At 49.3% G+C, this 19,443-nt stretch overlaps 1 protein-coding gene, 1 long non-coding RNA gene and 1 other non-coding gene across 10 annotated transcripts in view; 2 read left to right on the top strand and 1 right to left on the bottom strand.

Moving 5' to 3' along the window:
• The window catches only part of CCM2 (CCM2 scaffold protein), a 52,048-nt gene extending 46,487 nt beyond the window's left edge, over positions 1-5,561 (bottom strand). Inside the window, exons 1-2 of one of the 7 annotated variants that reach the window (XM_087429922.1) lie at positions 4,003-4,797; positions 3,031-3,091 (exon numbers count right to left, since the gene is read on the bottom strand). In XM_087429922.1, coding sequence (XP_087286048.1) covers positions 3,031-3,091; positions 4,003-4,082 — 141 coding nt within the window. In that variant the 5' untranslated portion in view covers positions 4,083-4,797. Of the gene's footprint in view, positions 1-3,030; positions 3,092-4,002; positions 4,798-5,427 lie in introns of those variants that run through there. The other 6 variants (XM_014793644.2, XM_014793641.2, XM_087429618.1 and 3 more) reach the window with 6 other exon arrangements.
• An 8,041-nt stretch (positions 5,562-13,602) lies between these two features.
• On the top strand, positions 13,603-17,232 carry LOC106803124 (uncharacterized). Of its 2 annotated transcripts, XR_015551922.1 has the most exons (4): positions 13,617-13,764; positions 15,720-15,948; positions 16,290-16,385; positions 17,110-17,232. It is a non-coding gene; the product is annotated as an uncharacterized LOC106803124 (long non-coding RNA). The 2 variants fall into 2 exon arrangements; XR_015551926.1 differs by lacking the exon at positions 15,720-15,948 and having other exon boundaries at positions 13,603-13,764.
• LOC147918113 (small nucleolar RNA SNORA9) lies at positions 14,645-14,776 on the top strand. Its single transcript, XR_015553597.1, has one exon. It is a non-coding gene; the product is annotated as a small nucleolar RNA SNORA9 (small nucleolar RNA).
• Positions 17,233-19,443: the final 2,211 nt, after the last annotated feature.

Genomic DNA, 19,443 nt, shown 5'->3' with positions numbered 1-19,443 from the left:
CATCTGTGTCTGGTGCAAGAATGGAGACCAGGTCCTCAGAACCATTGGGCTAGGTTGAGACTGATTCCCACCACGCAGTCCTAGCAATGGGCCACTGAACTAGACAGACATCAGGCTGACAACTAGGATTTGCTTCAGAATAACCTGCTTAGTCTGCCTTAACAAACACCACAGACGGGGCAGCTCAAACAACAGACATTTATTCCTCACAGTCCCGTAGGGTGGAAGGTGGAGATGAAGGTGTCAGCAGGGCTGGTTCCTCCCGAGACCCCTCTCCGTGGCATGCAGACAGCTGTCTTCTCCCTGTGTCCTCATATGGTCTTCCCTCTGTGTGTGTCTGTGTCCCGATTTCCCCTTCTTATAAGGACACCAGCCAGATTGGATCAGGGCCCACCCTAGTGACGTCATTTAACCTAAATCATCTCTTTAAAGGCCATATCTCAGACCCTTTCTCCGTTGCTGGGGACTAGGGCTTCCACATATGAATTTGAGGAGTACATGGTTCAGCCCATAACACCTGGGGAGCAGGGGTGGATGAGGAAAAACTGAACCTGAAACAAGCTGCCCATGCACCGACCATGTTTGAAGTTGGGGCACGGGGATGTCATTACAACATTTTCTCTATGCTTCTACTTGATGTCTTCATAACAACAAGGTTTTCTTATTCACTCTTAGCAAAGCACGCTTCCTAAAGTTCCACCCTCACCTGTCCTCTGAGCTCCACTTCAAGCTCTGCGGCCACAGAGCACATCCAACTCACCCGTCTCCCCAGTATCTGCGCCTGGCTCACAGTCCATGCCACTGAACGGTTCTTAAAAGAATAAATAAAAACCTCCAGTGGCTTCAGCTGCACACATGACTAAACCCAAACTCCCCCACCACGCCCCCCAGCCCTCCCAGCACTGCGGGGCCTCGGTCTCCACCTCTCCTGCTTCTGAATGTCACATACATGGTCCCCCACGTGGAATTAGCGGACACCCACCCATGTCTCTCCTGACACGATGGCACTGGCCCTCTCTCATTTTCTAACGTTGTATGAGCAGCTTACTCTTCAAAAAGAATGCAGTGTCCTCAGCCCTTCTTGTCACTATAGTAAGCATGTAATAGACACTCAAATAAATAAATAGGATGATTTCATGCTGATCAGCTAAATCTACGGTACTTAGCCGTGGCTGTTAACTAACACGAGAGTGGTGATGAGGATGGAGGAGTTGGGTTATTATTGCTGACAGAAATGAAGAAATGTTAAGACCAACAGTAACTGCAGTGACCAAACTCACTGGGTACAGGAGGCACTTGTCCCCAAACTCATGGGGCAGAATGCTGAACGCCCTTCTCATTTCAGAGCAGCCCCCCACTGCAGTACCACTGCTAAGAGAAAGGTTTCCCTCTACACTATCTTCCCCTCGATGACACTCAGAGCAGTAACTGAGAAGCACTACAAGATTCTGATGTGCTTTCTCAATCTAAATCGTCACAGTCAGTGGGTAACAGAATCTGGGCCCAGGGACTATATAGATCCTTACGTGGAAAATTAATAAATACATGATACTATATAAATAGTAACTCTCCAAACCAGAGAGGAATGAGCCTCATGTTTGCCGGTCATTCCAGACTCGTCTAACCTATGGTCTCCACCAGGCACCTTCGGCCCTGGTCTTCCGGCCTCCTCACCCTGGGGCGCCACGTTGCCCCGCAAGAATCACTGTGACAACTATCTAAGAGGAAAGATATAACAAGGTATAGAGGCCCATATTCACTTTGCTAACCCATGTTACGGCTATGACAGCTATAGAATCAATTCAGTTATAAAAGCAATTTAGTAGGTCATGACCAGCAGTATTTTTAATGAGAGGAAAAAAAAAAAAGAATGGAATAAAAAAATCAGAGAGCATTGCTTGTAGTAAGCACCATTTCTTTAAACTTTCATTTCAGCTATAAACATTTACACACAAGTGCACACATCAGTGGAGAAGGTATGGCTGTCTGATGGCTGGAGTTACAAAAGTTTTAAAGGCAATGGTCCAGCCCAAGCTCCCAGTTCTTCACAGACACTGGCTGAAGGAGGATTCTGCAGGTGCATGAGCTGATAATCCGGGGCCCATAACCTAGGGGATCTTTTTCTCCCCTTTTATATGGAAACTCTCAAAATTTCACAGAAGTAGACAATATAATGAACACCCATTGCCAAAGAATTCAGCTATCTCTCCTTTTTTTTTCTAGTTTGAGTAAAGCAAATCTCAGAAATCATAGTATTTCACTTATAAATACCTCAGTATCGATGTCTATCAGATCAGAACTTGACAAAACATATTACAACTATTATACCCAACAAAATCAATAATAATTCCTAATTATCATTTAATATCCAGTCCCACATTTCTAGTGTACCTTATAACCTTTTTTTTATTTAAAGAATGCAAATAAAGTAGATCAATTTAAAAATATTTAACTTTGTTCAGGTTGAAATCATGGCCACCAGTAGTGCGACCCATGACCTAACAGCAGGAGAAGCAGCAGAAGCCATGACCCAAACAGGGTTGAGGCCCAATGGTGACCTCCCACAGCTGTGGCTTCTCATGGGCTGTGACACTCATGTGAGTCAACTGTTTTTCTAAAAATGCACACAATCCAACTCAAGTGTACACCTAAGTTTCTTATAAAAAGAAATTACATCCTAACAGAATAGTGTCGAAACACATGGAACTTGGGTGCGTTTTGTAAGGAGGCAGCCTTATTCTCCAAACCCCAAATCAAGACTTGTGGTCTGAAAGGTACCAGTCACTCTGGGGACATCCAGGCAGGAGAGTGACCCCCGTGGTCGTTCCTACTCCCCGGACCCCACATCTCTAGCAGCCAGTGGACTTCTCTGTCCACACACTCATCCCGCAGACGTACCAGGACCTAGCCATCTCCCCACTGGCTCCACCTGCATCCCCATCACCCAGCGCCTTCCACGGGACATTAATAGGGGCTCAAGTCACCCTCACCATATGTGCCAGGGTAGCCTGAGAAAGAACATGGCTGTACCTGGGGCCACTTTATATGAAATCCACTCTGGTCTACTGGGTCTCTGGCAGCTTGCTGATTCCTGCCCTGAGGAAACAGGCCACGTTAGAACAAGCCTGAATAACTGCTCAACAAAACACTAAGACAAGTGTCTGAAGACCAGAAAAAAAGCTCACCAATCCACATTTTTAAAGGTTTAAATGTGCGTTTTTTGAGGGAGCTAACTTGGAAAGAGAATTTAAATGTCTAAACTGTACTTCCATAAAACTATTGTCATTACTTCTGCTGTTTGAGCTTGAATTTGTGTATAAGTTTTAAAATAGGTATCTCTAGTTCATTTACCATAATGAGAACAACTTAAGTACCAAATTTCATGAGTTGGAAGTGACTTCACATCGACTAGGGGAGCAGGGCAGGAAGGTTCTGCCAGCTTGCGACTGGCAGAGAGCAACGGGCACAGTGTGCTAAGTTATGGCCTGGATAAGAATCCGTGCCCCAGAGCTCTCCGTCTGGCCTGCCCGTGGGAAAATGAGCTGGGGCAGTGGCAGCATAGACAACACAAAACTCCAGGCTCAGGCAACTAGCTGACAACTGATTATCTCCTCTAACAGAGACAATGAAATTCATCATTAACCTTCTCTATGCCTAATCTTTCCATTGCCCCCAACTCCAAAATTCTTGAGTTTTACTGGTTTTTTCACTTCTACTCCAAAACCTCAGAAATGTCTTACTGCTTCTGTCACTCTCAACATTACTGAATGTTTTAATGTTTCTACCAAAGCTCGTAGAAGGCTCTAGAAGAAATTCAGTCAATCCGATCCAGGTTAGCACCCACTTGAAAGGAGTGACTCTCCTTACCAGGCACTGTCTGGCCTGATTGTGGAAGATGCTGTGTGGCAAGGACTGGTGTTTGCGGGGAGTGAGCTAACTATTCTGTAGAATGCTGGCAGCCAAGAGCACTGGGGACAGGCCATCTCCTATAAGGGCCCTGGCCCACCTGCCTGTCTGTGACAGAGAAGGATGGGATTGACTGAATTTCTTCTGGAGACTTCTACCAGCTTTGGTTGAAACATTCAACTCAGCTTTCCTCCTTTGTGGTGGGCAGCATCCCTCTGCAGTCCAATGCTTGTAGGCTGAATTACTTTCTTAGGCTGTTTTCCAGACTTAAACCATCTTTGTAGGTAACCACAACAGATATGGCATTTAAATTAGACATGCGTGTTCATAACGTAACAAAACAATGAGTAAAGAAAGGGAGGGAAGCAGCACCACACAATCCCCCGAAGACCACCTGGCTATACTCGATTTCAAATACGACCTTTTTAAAATGAGGCACCTTGTAAAACGAGGTGATGAGCAATCGTCAACTGAAGGACACAGCTGGCTCTGAAGAGTGGACGGTGGTAAGATCATAGGATTTAGCAAGGTCTGTTTTAAACTTGTGCATAAAAGTGCACACACACATTTATTAAAACGAAAATGGTAAGACATTTAAGCAGATTATAAAGCCTGTATTTGAAAAATATGCATTTAATTGAAACTCACTTTCCATTTTAATGGTAGCTTATCTCACGTGGTTATTTCAGTCTCCTTACAATGTTGAGTTTCTTTACCAACTGCTCTAGCCTGTAATTAAAGCCACATTTTTAAAACTACATAAACTAAGAAGCGTCTGAACTATGTCCGAAATCCAACTGCCAAACGTAATGTCACTAACATCACTCAGCTGGTATTAGGTAGGGCAAAACTAAACCCGTGAACGGGCTGTATCGCGAAGCACAGCTTTTGCTTCTACTTGATATCAAAAACTGACGCCAACTAAGCGGTAAACGTTTCTACATTAAGCTTACACCCCATTGTCTCTAAGATACCAACCGTGGAAAACTTTCCGGGCCCTAACCGGGGCCAGCTCTTCTGCAGCCACTGGTCACTGACCCGAGGGAAAGGCCATGTGGAGAGCCTAGGTCTGGGGAGAGTCACTGACCGGAAGGGGCGGAAAGGCGTGGCTCTTTCCTCCCCCGCCCGCCGGGCCGGCGGGACCACCTAAGCCCATTGTCCAGGGGCTCGCCTCCTACCCCATCCGCGGAGACCGCCTCCCGAGGCCCCGTCCCGGGCCTGACCGGGCGCTGTCCGCCGGGGGGCCTCAGCCTTCCCGCCACGGTCACTACCAACTGTGTGCGCCCCCGGACCTCCGCACGCCGGGCCTCCCCGTCCCGGGCCTCTCCACGCCGGGCCTCCTCAAATCAGACTCCCTTCCCTGGACCTCCCCAAGCCGGACCTCCGCGCACCCCACACCAGCAGACCGAAGGGCGGCCCCGAGGGACCCTCCCCTGTCCCCCCGAGCCCTGGCCCCTCCGCCCGCCTCGCCCTGGGGTCCAGCCCGCCCCCGCCCATGAGGACGCGCCCACGCACGCTCACCTTCTTGCCCTTCTTGCCTTCCTCCTCCATGTCGCCGCGAGCGGCCCCCGCGGCCCGGCCCGCCCCGCCCCGGGAGCCCCACGTAGCCCGCAGCCGCTACATGCTCGCCGGGCCCCCACGGCCGCCGCCACTGCCGCCGCTCCTGCACCGCCCGCTCGGCCGCAATCTCCACCCGCGGCCGCCAGGGGCCGTCGCTGCCCCGCGCCCCGCACCCCGCACTTCCGGGCCGAGGGCGCGGCCACGCCCCCGCCACGCCCCGCGATCACGCCACGCCCCCCAGCCCACACGCCACGCCCCCAACCCCTCGGGGCAGCCGAGAACACGCCTGCCCTGCCCCGCCCCTTCAGGGACGCGGGAGCGCGCCTCTTGCGCCTCTTTCCCGCCCCACGCGCTTCAGGGAGGGCGAGAGCGGGTCTGCCCCGCCCTCAGCTGCCTCCCGGCCCCTCGTGGCCGTGAGAGCGACTATAGCTTTTTAATTCTGCCGCCATCCTTAGGGCAAGCCACTTCCCAACCTGCCTCGCGTTCAGGGAGGCCAAGCTCAAGCCGATGGGAAACGGAGGGCTTGGCCGGCGGGCGGAGGCGGGCGGGGATCGTGGCAGGCGGAGGGAGGAGCGAGTGGGAAGGGGCGGGGCCTGTGGAAGGTGAAGGCGGGGTCTGCAGGAGGGTGGGGCCTGTGGCAAGGGGAGGGCGCGGCTTGCAGGGGTCCACTCCCTTTCTTTTTCTCATTTTGCCCTTTCATTCCCACTGCCACAGTGTCAACTTTAAAATAAAATAGCCAATTATTTTACTAGCAAAATGAGTTTATTTGGGAATGGCAAAGGAATTGCAATTTGGGACATGCAAACTACAGCGAACCACAAGCAAGTCCAGAGAATGAAAAAGGGGAGCTGGAAGGGGCTATTCTAAACAAAAGTTCACTGGAGGACAGTAAGAGTTCAAGGTGGTGGCTGCTCCTCATTGGCTGAGTTGGGGTGTTTTCCACTGGCTGAGCTTGTTGCCAGGAGAGAAGAAAATCTTCCTTCCTCCTGCTGGGGTACTAACGTAGTAGCCAAGTTCCTGCTGGAAACACAAGGTACGTTTATTTCCATTTGGGGTAATTGATGATGAATGGTAGGTCGTGTAGAGCTCCCTCTACAGGCCTTCCCAACTCCAATTTTAGTTGAGATTTCCTTTATTAATTTTCACAACCATGAAGACCTTTTCTAAGACTTCTTCTGTTTTTTTGTGTGTGAGGAAGATCAGCCCTGAGCTAACATCCATGCCAATCCTCCTCTTTTTTTTTTTTTTTTTTGCTGAGGAAGACTGGCCCTGGGCTAACATCCGTGCCCATCTTCTTCTACTTTATATGGGACGCCGCCACAGCATGGCCTGACAAGCGGTGCATCAGTGTGCACCTGGGATCCGAACCCGGGCCGCCAGCAGCAGAGCACGCGCACTTAACTGCTACGCCACGGGGCTGGCCTCAGACTTCTTCTGTTTCAATGCCTGCGTTCCTTAGACAAACACATCAGGAAAGTGGAAATTCAATAGCAAGCATGTCTGGACCCTATCAGAATAAAATGTAGAACCTCAACAGTCACCTGGAATAACTGCCACCCTTTTACAGATGAGGTCCAGAGAATCAGGTGGTTTGCCCAAAGCACACTGCAAATTGGAGCCAGCAGCAGCAGGCCTACTATTTTGCCACTAAACCAAACTGCCAGTAGGAACCATGCAGCACAGTTAGAATGTAAACTGATGCCAAACAAACCAATATTTGTCTCAACTGATATAATTAAAGTATTGGATCCTGTGCCAGTGTCAATGTATTATCTCTCAGCTCCATATTCACTCTCATTCTCTGCTCTGTGGGATGGCACTGGGCCCTTTGAGCATTCCTCCTTTTCCGCGTGGTCCAGTGTAAAGCTTTGCCAGTAGAAGCTGCTGGGAGGCAGTGTAGGAGGAAGGGGCTTTGCTGCCTGGCTCCAGTGAGCTTTCTTGGCAGGCACCTGCAGAACAAGAGGCCTCTGCAGCACCCACCTCCCAACATCAAGGGAGCTCCTCCAGTACAGGTGCTCCGCAGCATCTGGCTCTGCAGTGCACAGCTGCCAGCAGATTCCCCCAGCATGCACCTTGGGAAGTTTTATATCCAAGTGCTTCAGCAAGACACCTCCCCACGAACAGCTTTCCCTGCCTTCTAGAGGGTGGACTGCAGGTTCTGCCAGCACTTCTCTGCCATTCGGCGAGCTGTAGCTATGCGCTCTCCAAAAGTCTGGATCTCAGCCCTGGGGGTGTAGGGGGGTTTCTTCCCTGGGAGCCTTATCTCAGCCCTCAGAATAGTAGCTGCTCCTTATGTTTACTATTCTTGCATTCTTCAGTTCTCTTCACTTTTACTAGCCAATCTCTTGTTACCCTAATCCCATTATACTTAATAATCCTTTATATTAAATCTTTCCTGTACCATGTTTCTGTCTCCTGACTGGGCGCTATTTGGTACAGATACCAAAGAAATAGTTGGTGTCTAGCACTCCCCGAAGGCATTAGGTATTCCAGTCCCTTTGGCACATAAAGCAGAGCTGCAGGAAATGACCTTTCAATCTACCTTCTGCGATAATTTAGCTTACTACATTCACAGACACACATATTGCAGGGCATTTGGTACTTATTCTCCCACCATTCTCAGAACAGAGGCCTGATATTTAAGGTCTTCCACTAAGACCTTTCCATGCTTGTCACTCTGTAATGCAGTAAATAACACTGCTAAAATTTTCCTTAACCTGTGTTTTAGGAAAAACTCAATCTACTCCTGTATTTCTCCTTTACTCTCACTACTACCACACTCACAACAGTTCTGACACCAGATGTGTGGGAGTTTTTCCCATATCATGCAATTCTGTGACACCAGCTGAAAGTCCTACACTTTAACTCCATTCTGACACTGTCTATCTGGAGATCGCATCAGATCCCACAGGTTAAGGACTCAGTCCCACAAGACTGCCCTGCCCCCCACTTCAGATGCCAATCTCAAGTTCAGGTTGTCACATGTGCTTCTGACCAATCAGCTATAAATGAGAGGTTCCCACAACCCCCTCTCTGGGTTTGATTAATTTGCTAGAGTGGCTCACAGAACTCAGGGAAGCAGTTTACTTACTCTTTACCACTTTATTATTAAAGGATATGATAAAGGATATAGATAAACATCCAGATGGAAGAGATGCCTAGGACAAAGTATGTGGGAAGGAGCACAGAGCTTCCATGCCCTCTCCTGAGCAGACCACCCTCCCAGCACCTCCACGTATTCACCAACCCAGAAGTTCTTCGCACCCCAGAATATTGGGGTTTTTATGGAGGCTTCCTCACATAGACATGATTAATTATTAACTCCATTTCCAACACCTCTCCCCTCTCTGGAGGATGGAGATGGTGCTGAAAGTTTTAAATTTCTAATCATGGTCTTTCTGATGACGAGCTCCCATCCAGGAACCATCCAGGAGCCCACCCAGAGTCGCCTCATTAGAAAAAAAGACACTCCTTCCACCCAGGAAATTCCAAGGGATGTAGGAGCTCTGTGCCAGGAACTGGGGGAGAGACCAATATGTGTATTTTCTCTTATCTCACAACCTGACCCTAGGCTGACTCTCCTCAGGCTTCTTCAAATCCACATACACAAGACCAGGCTTCAAGTAAAATTCTGCCTACTAATAATCAGATGGTGATGATTTTGGAAATAAACAAGGACCAACCAAATGAGATCAAGCAAAGGCTACGTGTTCAGAGTTGGCTATAGTGAGAGAGTCGCCCTCGTCACTTGGTTTGCAAGAGACCCAAAGGCAGGCAGGGGATGGGGAGAGCTTCATGGTGGAGAAAGGGGGGCTCAGGGGTGCCCTGGCATTGTGTGCCTGGGGAAGCTGGAGGTGGGCTAACTAGAAGTGGGGTGTCCTCATGATTGGTTAGGGGAATGTGTTTGGCTATCTCTGGTTGGTCCTAACTGGGAAGTGGGAACAAAAATTAGGGAAGTTGTCAGTTATTCACCAAGTCCTGGTCATTTGGCTCATTTGGATTGTTACAGGAGTTATTGTGTGGCTTCCCAGGTTGTCACTAGAGAAAGCAGCCTGACTTCCACCAAGTCTGACTTACAGCAGCTGGCTTCCTGTGCTGGTTGCTGCAGGTTGTGGGTCAGAGTTCTATTTTATAATTGGTCCACTCATCATCCATTTGTATACTCAGTCTCTCATAACAGACCCTGAAGAGGTCAGCTGCAGTGTTAACATGAAACAATATTTCTCCCACGGTCACACCTCAGCTGTAAAGTGTCCTAACAGCCTCCTTCTTTTTCATGGTCACTGCTTTCTTACCAATAACCTCCCTAGCCTTCTCTGTGGCCCCAACCCATGAACAAAAATAACTGAGAGCCAATTACTAAATTGTCTGCACTTCATGGAAGCAACAATCTAGAGCTGAGCCTCACTTCCCCTCTCCCCTCCTCGGAATTATTCATTGCAATCCCAAATCTTACAGAACCCCCTTTCTACTCTCATAATGAGAGGCAGCCCAGAATCCTCTGGGTTTCTCCCTTGTTGCAGCAAGTTAATTAACCGAGGTTTGTTGGACGCCTGGTTTGTCCCTGGTGGACTTGGCTGTTGGGCTTTATCACCCAGCTCAAGTATCACCTCTTCCACTAGACGTTTGGATGCAATTTTTCCCTCCTCCAGCCCCCAGAGCACTTTATTCCTATGCCTCTGATGCTGGAGTTAACCATGTTAGGACATTTCCTCTACTAGACTGTAAGTTCCTTTAAAGATAGGGACTGTATGAGATTCCTTTTTGTATCTGAGAAGTTCTGAGAGAAATGGCACACACCTGGCCAGACTAAGATGAAAGGGCACTGATGTTACCTGAACACAGCTTCATACACATGCTTCCTAGCTAGACTAGTTTTCAAGAAACCCCTGAACAACTGAAAATTACCCTCGATTGGCCTACTCAAAGACAGTTTTCCTGGACTCACATTTTTGCTAGTTTCCAGGTAATTTTTTTTAAGTGAATCTTTTCACTGTTCCCAAGGCTGACTTCAGTTTTTTCCTATTTGTCCCTCTCACCCATCAACTGTCTCCCTCATATAAGAAATAAACAGCTAGCAGATAACTAACTAGATGCCCCTGAGTTGTTCTTTGACATATGTCATGCAACACCTCATACTGTGCTGTGCATGTGATAAATCCAACGTTGACTTAATTAGCAAAGAAGAGAATTTCTTTAGAGTTGATGAAACCAGCAAACAGTTAGCCATTGATGATTAAGTAGCTAGGAACTCAAGTTTTTTTTCCTTTTTGCAATTACTGGTTATAGCTTATAGCTGTTTACCCACCCATCATCAACTGTGCTGTTTAGGCAATATGCTAGCCGACTCACACTAGGTTCCTATAGATAACATCTCCCTGGAGCTTCGATCACCATGGTAATGGGTGTTTGAGCTGTTTTTCAGGAATTAGAACCCCTTGTCCACTTCAGGCCAGTTAAGACCACCAACCCATCAACTGGGCCCATGAAGATGTCTGATAAGCAACCTTTTGATGTCAAGAGGCTAAAACTCCACCCTCAGGTCACAGTGACGCTGCCACTTTGTGAACATGTGTCCTATGAAGAGGCATGAAGTCTGACTACACTTGCGCAGGTCATCAATTACCTCACCTCCCCTCACCTCCAATCATCTATCTCCACATTTCAGACCACCTTGCCCCTACTCCATAAATATCCCTGAGTCCCCATTATCGAGGAGGTGGATTTAAGACTTGTTCTCCCGTTTTCCTCACTTGGCTGCCTTGTGATTAAACCCTCTCTCTAGTGCAATCTCGTTGTCTCGGTGTTTGGCTTTCTGGGCGACAGGCAAAAACAAACGTGGTTTGGTAACATTGATTCAAGTGAATTCTCAATGAATTTATATATCCGGTTTCTGAGCCTGTAAATGACAACAGACCAATCTGATAGATAAATGGCAAGCAATAGGATATATTGAGGAATATAGACTATAATGAGGAAGCCACTTGGTGTAAAACTAATTCAGCCTGACTTTGTTTTTCCAGAAGGGCCTGATGTGGCCTTTGAACATGCACTGTATATCTGCTTTAAGGATTTACCATGTCCCAAAGACAAGAACAAATGCCCTTAAGATAAGGATGCAATTTCCCCCACATTGGCATTTCCTCAAGGATAAGCATTCCTCCCTAGGCTAGGATTTGATTGCTGTGCTCATCCTGTGACCATCTAACTTGAGACAACAGACCTTCTACCTGCTGTGCCTATCAAGACAGCAGGCCTGATACCAGCTGCGTCCATCAATCACTGGGCCGACAGGGCCATCTCGTGACTTTTGTGAAAAGGACATTGCAATCACATGTGATACATGCTCTTTGACGGTATATAACCACTCTGTACACCCCCAATTCTTTGGAGTGCTCCATTCCTTTATGAAAGGACTCTCCCGGGCTATATGTTCCTCAAATTTGGCTCATGATAAACTCACCCCAATTTTGATTTATAGATTGGTTATGGATTATTTGCAGTGACAAGACCAACTCTAGATCATAATGACCCCTCAGAAGTACAGCCACCCCGTGTGGCCCCAGTGGAAGAAACCTTGCATGCCCTACTTTGATATCTCCTTGGCTATGACTCTCCACATTCTTCCAGAGCCAAATTGCTAATTTTCTTTTCAGGCATACATTCCAACTGGCTTCGAAGAATAATGGAGTTACTCTTTCCAGATGTGGTTTTGGAAAAAGTTCTCAAAATCCTCGTCAGCAGATAAGATACTTAACTAGTGACAGTCCTATCTCTGTGCCAGTCTCATGCGGCCTCCTATAGTATAATGCACTTGAACTTTGATTATGTAGTTTTTAATGTTTGGGCATCCTTTCTTATTACTTGGATAAAAGTTTTGATGGAGCATCTTCCCCTCTCTAGTGAATTTTGTTGGTTATCATCTTAGGAAAAAAAGCTCTTCTCTTTCAGTCGTGGGAGAGCTCACCATTTTTGATCACACATATACACGCACACCCTCACACCCATACTCTGGCCCTCCATAACCATTTACCTTCCTGGTTCTCTTTGATTATCTCATGGCAGAGTGACAGAATGGAAAGAGCAGTGAACTCTGAGCTAGAACAACCTGCATCAAACTCTAGCCTTCTATGAGATCTTGGGTGAATATTAGTTTCCACGTTAGCAATCTGGAAGTGATACTCCTGCTCTCTCTCATCAAATTTAACGAAATAATGGGATTTGTATGCTGTAAACTGCTTGAATGTATATACTAGGTGCTACACATAAAATATGAGTTTCAAGTACTGCTCTGCTTTTCCTTTACTTACAGAACCAAGTTCTCACCTTCCTAGCCTGATAGTCAAGACCCTTGACTGTGTAGTCCTTATCCAACTCCCCTTAGACTTAACTGGATCCCTAACAAGCCATGCTCTTTCCAGTCTCAGAACCTTGCGGTGTGCTTTCTTCAGCGGGGGGTGGGGGGGGTGCGGATAACTAAAAACAAAATCTCCTCCCAACTCAGAAAACCTCTTCACAAAAGGAGAAGAGAAAGAATTTTATTGAACAAGCATTAAACCAGAATGTGATGCGCATCACAGGCAATCCACTCAAGGGATACAAGGACAGACAGAAAGTTCACTCTCCTATACAGCTAAGTGGACAGAGCCCATTACACTAGATAACTTGTGCAATTTGGAGTCAGGTGACAAGTGGGCCCTTAACATTCCAGGACACCGGAGATCGCGCTTTGTCCCCCTTGACAATTACATTTCAAAGTCAGAGCTCCCGGGTCCTTGGGAAATATTCCTGACTTGTGAGACTAGCCTGGGCTTACCTAGCCATTAGGTGTTTATCTCCATTTGAAAAGTGCAGAAAATGAAATTCTGAAAGCAAAGAGGCTGTCTTCCCCCTTTTCATCGGGGACGATCCCGCGTCCCGCTCCTCATTTCTGGGGCCTTCCGCCCGCCCCGCTCCCCTCCCGGTCTCCGGTTCCTTTACAAGGCCCACCCCCGCTCCTTCCACCCCTGTCCCCACCCAGCTTCCGCCGGTACCACACTTCTGCCAGCCGTCCTCAGAGAAGACCGCGCCCCGGCCCCTACGTGACGTCATCTCCCTGGGCCGCGCCGGGCCCCCGGGTCACGTGACGACACGTGCGGCCTCCGGCGGGCCGCGTGATGACGCAGGCTCGGGCTTGCCGGTTAGCAGCTATGGCTGGTGGTTGAAGCGTGTTCCTGCGGCCGCGGGCTGCTCCTGGCCATCGTCGTCATCCGAGGCCATCGAGGGTCCCAGGCCGTGCCTGCCCTCTGCTGAGGCCGGGTAAAGATTGTGGGGCCTCGGGGCCCGGTGGGAGGGCGCGCTGGCCCCTCAGTTGTCGCGGGCTGGGCTGCGTCGGGCGGGTGGGGAGGGATCCGGAGGTACCTAGCCCGGCCCGGTCGGCCCTGCGGCGGGCGGGGGTCTCCAACCGAGCTTGTGAGGGTCCCATTCGGAGGACACATGCGGCCTTAGAGGCAGCGCTGGGGGAATGGGGTTGTGGGTACGGCCTGCCCCGAGGAGGAGGACTCGGGCGCGGTAGGAGGCCGGCTTGAGCTGGCGGCCTGCCTTCCAGGGGTGGGCCCTCGACTCGGTCGCAGTAGTTCGTCGCGGGGACGCGCTGCTGAGTGACGCTGCGCGGGTCCCGCGTCCACCCCCCCCCCCCCCGAACCATGAGCGCATGGGCCTCCTGTTCTCTCCACCGTTATTTCACCGGGAGAACCGAGCCTACTTCTGTGTCTTGGCCTACAGTTCCGAAGTGTTTGCTGAACGTAAAATACATACCGAGAAGAACGTGGAAGAAAAGGCCATTTTGTGTAATGATGTGATGATAGGAATGTTTCTGCGGTCGCATAAGTGTAGGAACCTCAGCTCTAGAATTACACGGTCATAGGGAGTACACTTAGCTCCCATCGACTTATCTGCTTGATAAGGCTGTCTCTCCCGAGCCTCCTTCCCTCGCTCCCTCAGCCAGAAAGGATCTGTGTCTGGGGTCCATCGCTTCCTACCATCGGCCCGAGTTACTTGTGCTCGTGCGCTCGTGGAAGAAACGCACGTAGGCCCAATTCAACCCTATGGTCTCTTCCCTCGGCTTTCGGTCGGGGCTGGGGCTCAGCGCATTACTGCTGCGTGCCCCGGGCTTGAGCTCAGGGTTTGAGTGAGTGGGCCGCAAGCCTCCAGCGTGCTTGGGTCTGGGGTGACCCTGTGCATTCCTACAGTGCTTGCGAGAACATTTTGAAACGGTTTGAGGCCTTGCCCTGCTCCATCCAGAGCAAGGTTATAGAAATTTCAGACAACTGCTTGCTCCCTTCCCTGTCTGGTGTGCAGAGTGTTGTATAGATCTGTACTGTCTGATGTAACCGCTTGCCACATATGGTTAAGTTGAACTTAAATAAATTTTAAAATTGTTTTTCATCCGCACTACCTACATTTCAGATGCTTAATAGCCATATTTGGCAAATGGCTACTGTACTGGACTGTGCAAAATAGAGAACATTCACATCTCTGCAGAAGTTGTTTTGGACTTTGGGTGTTTGCTGTGTTCCAGGCTCATTGCAAATGTTATTATACTCTTAAAACAAAAGCCTTAGAAAAGTTGAAAATAAAGCTCCGAGGGAGTGGTGAAGGTGGAGTTGGACCAGCAGCAGGGAGTAATGAGTAGAAAGGAGCAACAGGGATGAGCCCTGCCTTGAGGGCCTGATGGTTCAGGATATTGACAATTAAGAGGCAAACCAAAGGCTAAATTCTGCCCCAGGAGTTGACTGAGGGTGAGGTGAGTGTGCACTGATCTTAAAGGAAGACCTCATGGGAGAGGAAGGCACTAATGTTGGTTGGAGTCTTGTTTTGTGCCAAACCTCTTAATTCTTAACCCAGTTTAAATTTTTGAAGACCACTGTGAGGTGGTCTTAGGTCCAATACAAATGAGGGGCCCCTGGTCAGAATTACATGTCCAGGGTTGCCCAGCTGGAAACTAGCAGTTCGGGATTATAGGCCAGGCCTCTCCAGCCCTATATAGTCTGTGCTCTTTTCCAGGATGCCAGACCGAGAGAGAAGAATCTAGAAGCAGGTGGGAAGTTTGGGTTGGAGGGAAATGGGTTGTGTCCCTGCCTTGGTGTGAGGGCTGTAGGGTGCAGTCAGGGATGGGCCATGATGGAAAGAGTGGCCAGCGTGGTCATGGCAGGGCAGCACAGCTCCTGTGCTCATCTCAGTGGCAGGGTCACACCACACCTCTTCCCTTGAAGGTCCAGGCTTCCAGTCGACTCGGATCTCTTCGGTCCAAGTGCAGATGCTGAGCACACCAGCCTCCACAGGGCTGTGGTCCAGAGACACTGTTTGTGAGGCTCGAGTTTCTGCAGTCCTAAGAGCGAGGTGCTGGCTGCCCTTTTGCCCAGATTGTCTTTTCAAGGATGTTCGAGTAGCAGACAGGCTTGGGATGTATGAGGTGGTGCCTCCCTTCAGAGCAGAGAGCAGGTATGCCCACTGTCCACCGTAAAAGATTTGGCTTTGGTGCACCCTGGGTGCCTTTTCTGTAACGCTGCCTACTGCGTGTGCGGGTGCCTTCTAGCTCCCCTTGCATCACCCTGTAGGAATCGGGGCTGGTGGAAAACGCTGATGTTCTGGCTACTGCTGTTTTGAATAATCAACTGGCTTTGTTTCTAATTGAGGAATCTTGTGTCTCCTACCAGCATCTGTGAAACTGGGGCTTGTCTGCTCTTGGGGGTGGGGGGTAGATAAGACCCTTCACCTCCCCCCAGCAGGCTCTGCTGTGCCCCTACCCCAGCACATAACACGCAGTGTCTGCCATCCCCCAGTGTTTCAGCTGCAGAAAGCACAGGATGCCAGAACTAGAAGAGATCTGAGAGATGATCCGTTCGGTGGCTGTCAGGCTGTCCATGGAATCTGCAGGGGTATGTATGCAGGAAGGGTCTGGCCTAGCAAGTCACGTCACTTCTGTTTATTTTCCATGAATCCTCTGGCCAAGAAGTTTAAAATCATCAACTTATTCTGACCTTCCCATATTGTAAGTCAGGTGATCGAGTCCCAGAAAGGTTAATTTCCTTCAAGCCCACGAGACTGCTTTGTGGACAAACAATTTTCTAGTGTCTGGATTCATGGGGCCCTGATTCTTTGGCATTTGGTTGCCTTTGTGGTTTTGGATTCAACCCACCACATTTTCCCCAGGAATCTCATCAGTGGTGTGCTGGCCTGGAAAAGACAAGCTGCCACTCAGTCTCGTCACAGAGGCCTTCTCAGCTCAAGGTGGAGTCAGGAATGGGAACCCAAGTCCAGTTCTGTTATTGCTACTTGGTGGCAAGAGGCATTTGTAACAATCCCTGGCTATATGTTTACGTCACTTATTTTTCATAGCCGGCGTCCGAGGTGTTTTGAATTTCCTCATTTTTACAGATGAGGAAGTGGGTACTGGGGGGTTGTGGCCTGCCTACATTGACACACCTAATGAGGGTGCAGCAGAATTTGAACCAGGCCTTTGCACCTCAGTTCTCTGAGCAGCTTCGAAGCCTCACTAACTCCCCTGCTAGGAGGAGTCAGGAGTTTCTGGTTCTGCCCAGGCTGGCGTGTGGGTGGCTCAGGGCCTGGTGTGCGTATCTGACTGACATTCTCTGACCCCAGGTGTGGGCGCTGTGTTATCTGCCTCCAGAAGAAGGATCCTGGCTGTGCATCAGGACCCAGCCCCCTCTGACATTTCCTGAATGAGGAACAAGGCATATATAATAAACAGAGTTTTAAATGTGATTCAGCCTGTTTTTTTCTCCTTTTCATGTGCTAGATACAAAGAGGAGGAAGATCTTGCCCTTCCTGAAGGAGTTTCATCCCAGTCCAAGGGACCCCCAGGGTGTTTCCCATTCTCCTTGCTCGTGCTTTTGTAAACTGCAGGGGGGTTGATGGGGCAGAAAGACCCATGATCAGGGCTTTACCTTGAGATCCTGGAGTGAGTTCCGTTGGCTTGATGGGGTTCTCTGCCTCGTCATCCTCTTCACCAGCGTGGGTCAGACTTGGGAGTGTGGATCGAGATCCAAGTGTGTGAATTGATACCCTTAGTATGAGTGATGCACTCACATAATATCCTATTTCATTGGAAAAATAATCAGTCCACCAATGGGTTGCACCCACAAATTTAGCCCATTTAGCTTGATGATGGAGACATTGTGTTGTCAAGGAATGTCAGCAGGCCAGGCTTAGTTAGCTGGCCAACTAAACCAGAAAAGGTGCAAGGAACTACTTTAACTACTTTGTTACTGACGTAATGAGTGGGAAAGTCCCCAGAGGTACCTGCACCCCAAGTCATGCAGCTACACCCTGAGAGGCCCGGGCAGAAAGCCTCACGTCTCACAACCGGAAGCTAGAGGAAACCCTCCTGACCACCTCCTGGGCAGATGGGGAAGAGAGTGGGAGGTGGCCTCAGAGCAGCTCCTCACAAGCACCTTCAGAGGATGAGCTGTGTGGCCCAGGTCAGTATGCGTAGCTCCAGGGCTGCTTGGGGCCCTTCCATGCAACTAACCAACAGTATGTCTGCCCTGAGTTGTGACAATAAATTTTAAGTGCAAATCCTAAGTGGGTATAGTTGTGTAGGGAAGCTGAGAAACTGAATGAGAAACTGAAAGGGACTAGGGATCTGCTGCACGGGTCGATGGCATCAGCAAGGGGGGCCTCGGGTGGGGGCCACAAAGGGACTAGGCAGACGGAGGCATCTTGAAACTGATCTAGATCAGATCATGAGAGTGAAACTGCTGCCCTCAGCTCCCAGCGGCCCCTCCCTGCTGTCCTTCCATCCTCACTCATCCACCTGTTTGTTCCACGGTGGTCACTGCCCCAACTTCTCAGACCCTGCAAGGAGTACACCCTGGGGAAGCTGCAAATAGAGCCACCACTTGTCCTGCCTGAGACAAGGCCGAGACAGACCTGCAGGCCCAGGGGTCCAGCCACACCCAGGAAGAGAAAGGACTTTCAGTGTGATGATGTCTTTGCCTTGTGAGATATGAGGCAGTGGGCGGCAAATCTTTTGTGCAAGCTGCAAGCTGTCAGGGTGGAGAGAGCCCAGGCATGATTGCAGTTAGACTAAAGGTCACACAGCAGCAGTGTCTAAAGCCAGGACTGGCAAGCTTTGCCCATGGGCCAAATCCCCAACCTAAGAATGGTCTTGACATTTTTACGTGGAAAAAACCCAAAGAAAACTTTTTGTGACGCGTGAAAATTCTATCAAGTTCAGGTTTCACTGAAACAACCAAGTTGTTCCTTTCAAATGTTAATACAAACCCTGGGATGACTGATCCCAGAGATTGGGAGGTTGGGGAAGTGAAACCTTGCTACTCAGCTCTGAGAACTCCCCAGATTCTCCCGAGCTTTGGTTTGGAAAGCCCTTCAAAAGCACCAGCCCAAGAGGTGGGCGTTGGGAGGGTGTGCTAGAGCTTGGAAGGATGACCTGAATTTGCCCAAGAGAAACCACGGGCCTGGCGCAGGGTGGAGCCAAAGCCCTGTCCTGATGCGAGGGTCTTTCAGGCCAGGGTCCCCTGGTAGCCCATGGTGCACGGCCTGGTTTTGTCAGGAACTTGAATAAGCATGTATAAGTATGTATCCATTTTAAGCTATTTGAGGGGAAAAAAACCCTGTAACTTGCATATTGAACAATTTCAGAGTTTAAAAAATGAATTAGGGCCGGCCCCGTGGCTTGGCGGTTAAGTGCGTGCGCTCTGCTGCTGGCGGCCCGGGTTCGGATCCCGGGCGTGCACTGACGCACCGCTTGTCCGGCCATGCTGAGGCTGCGTCCCACATACAGCAACTGGAAGGATGTGCAACTATGACGTACAACTATCTACTGGGGCTTTGGGGGAAAAAATAAATAAATAAAATTATTTAAAAAAATAAATAAAAAAATAAAAAATGAATTAACTGAAAGGCAATTATTAAGTAAAGTAGCTTTTTGAGTACCGAGTCCCAAAGGTGGCT

This window comes from Ceratotherium simum, chromosome 1, assembly GCF_057802395.1.
Source record: "Ceratotherium simum simum isolate JZ-2026a chromosome 1, ASM5780239v1, whole genome shotgun sequence".
Taxonomy (NCBI): Eukaryota; Metazoa; Chordata; class Mammalia; order Perissodactyla; family Rhinocerotidae; genus Ceratotherium; species Ceratotherium simum.
The sequence above is the reverse complement of the archived record's forward strand: the minus strand, read 5'-3'. Positions and strand labels throughout refer to the sequence as shown.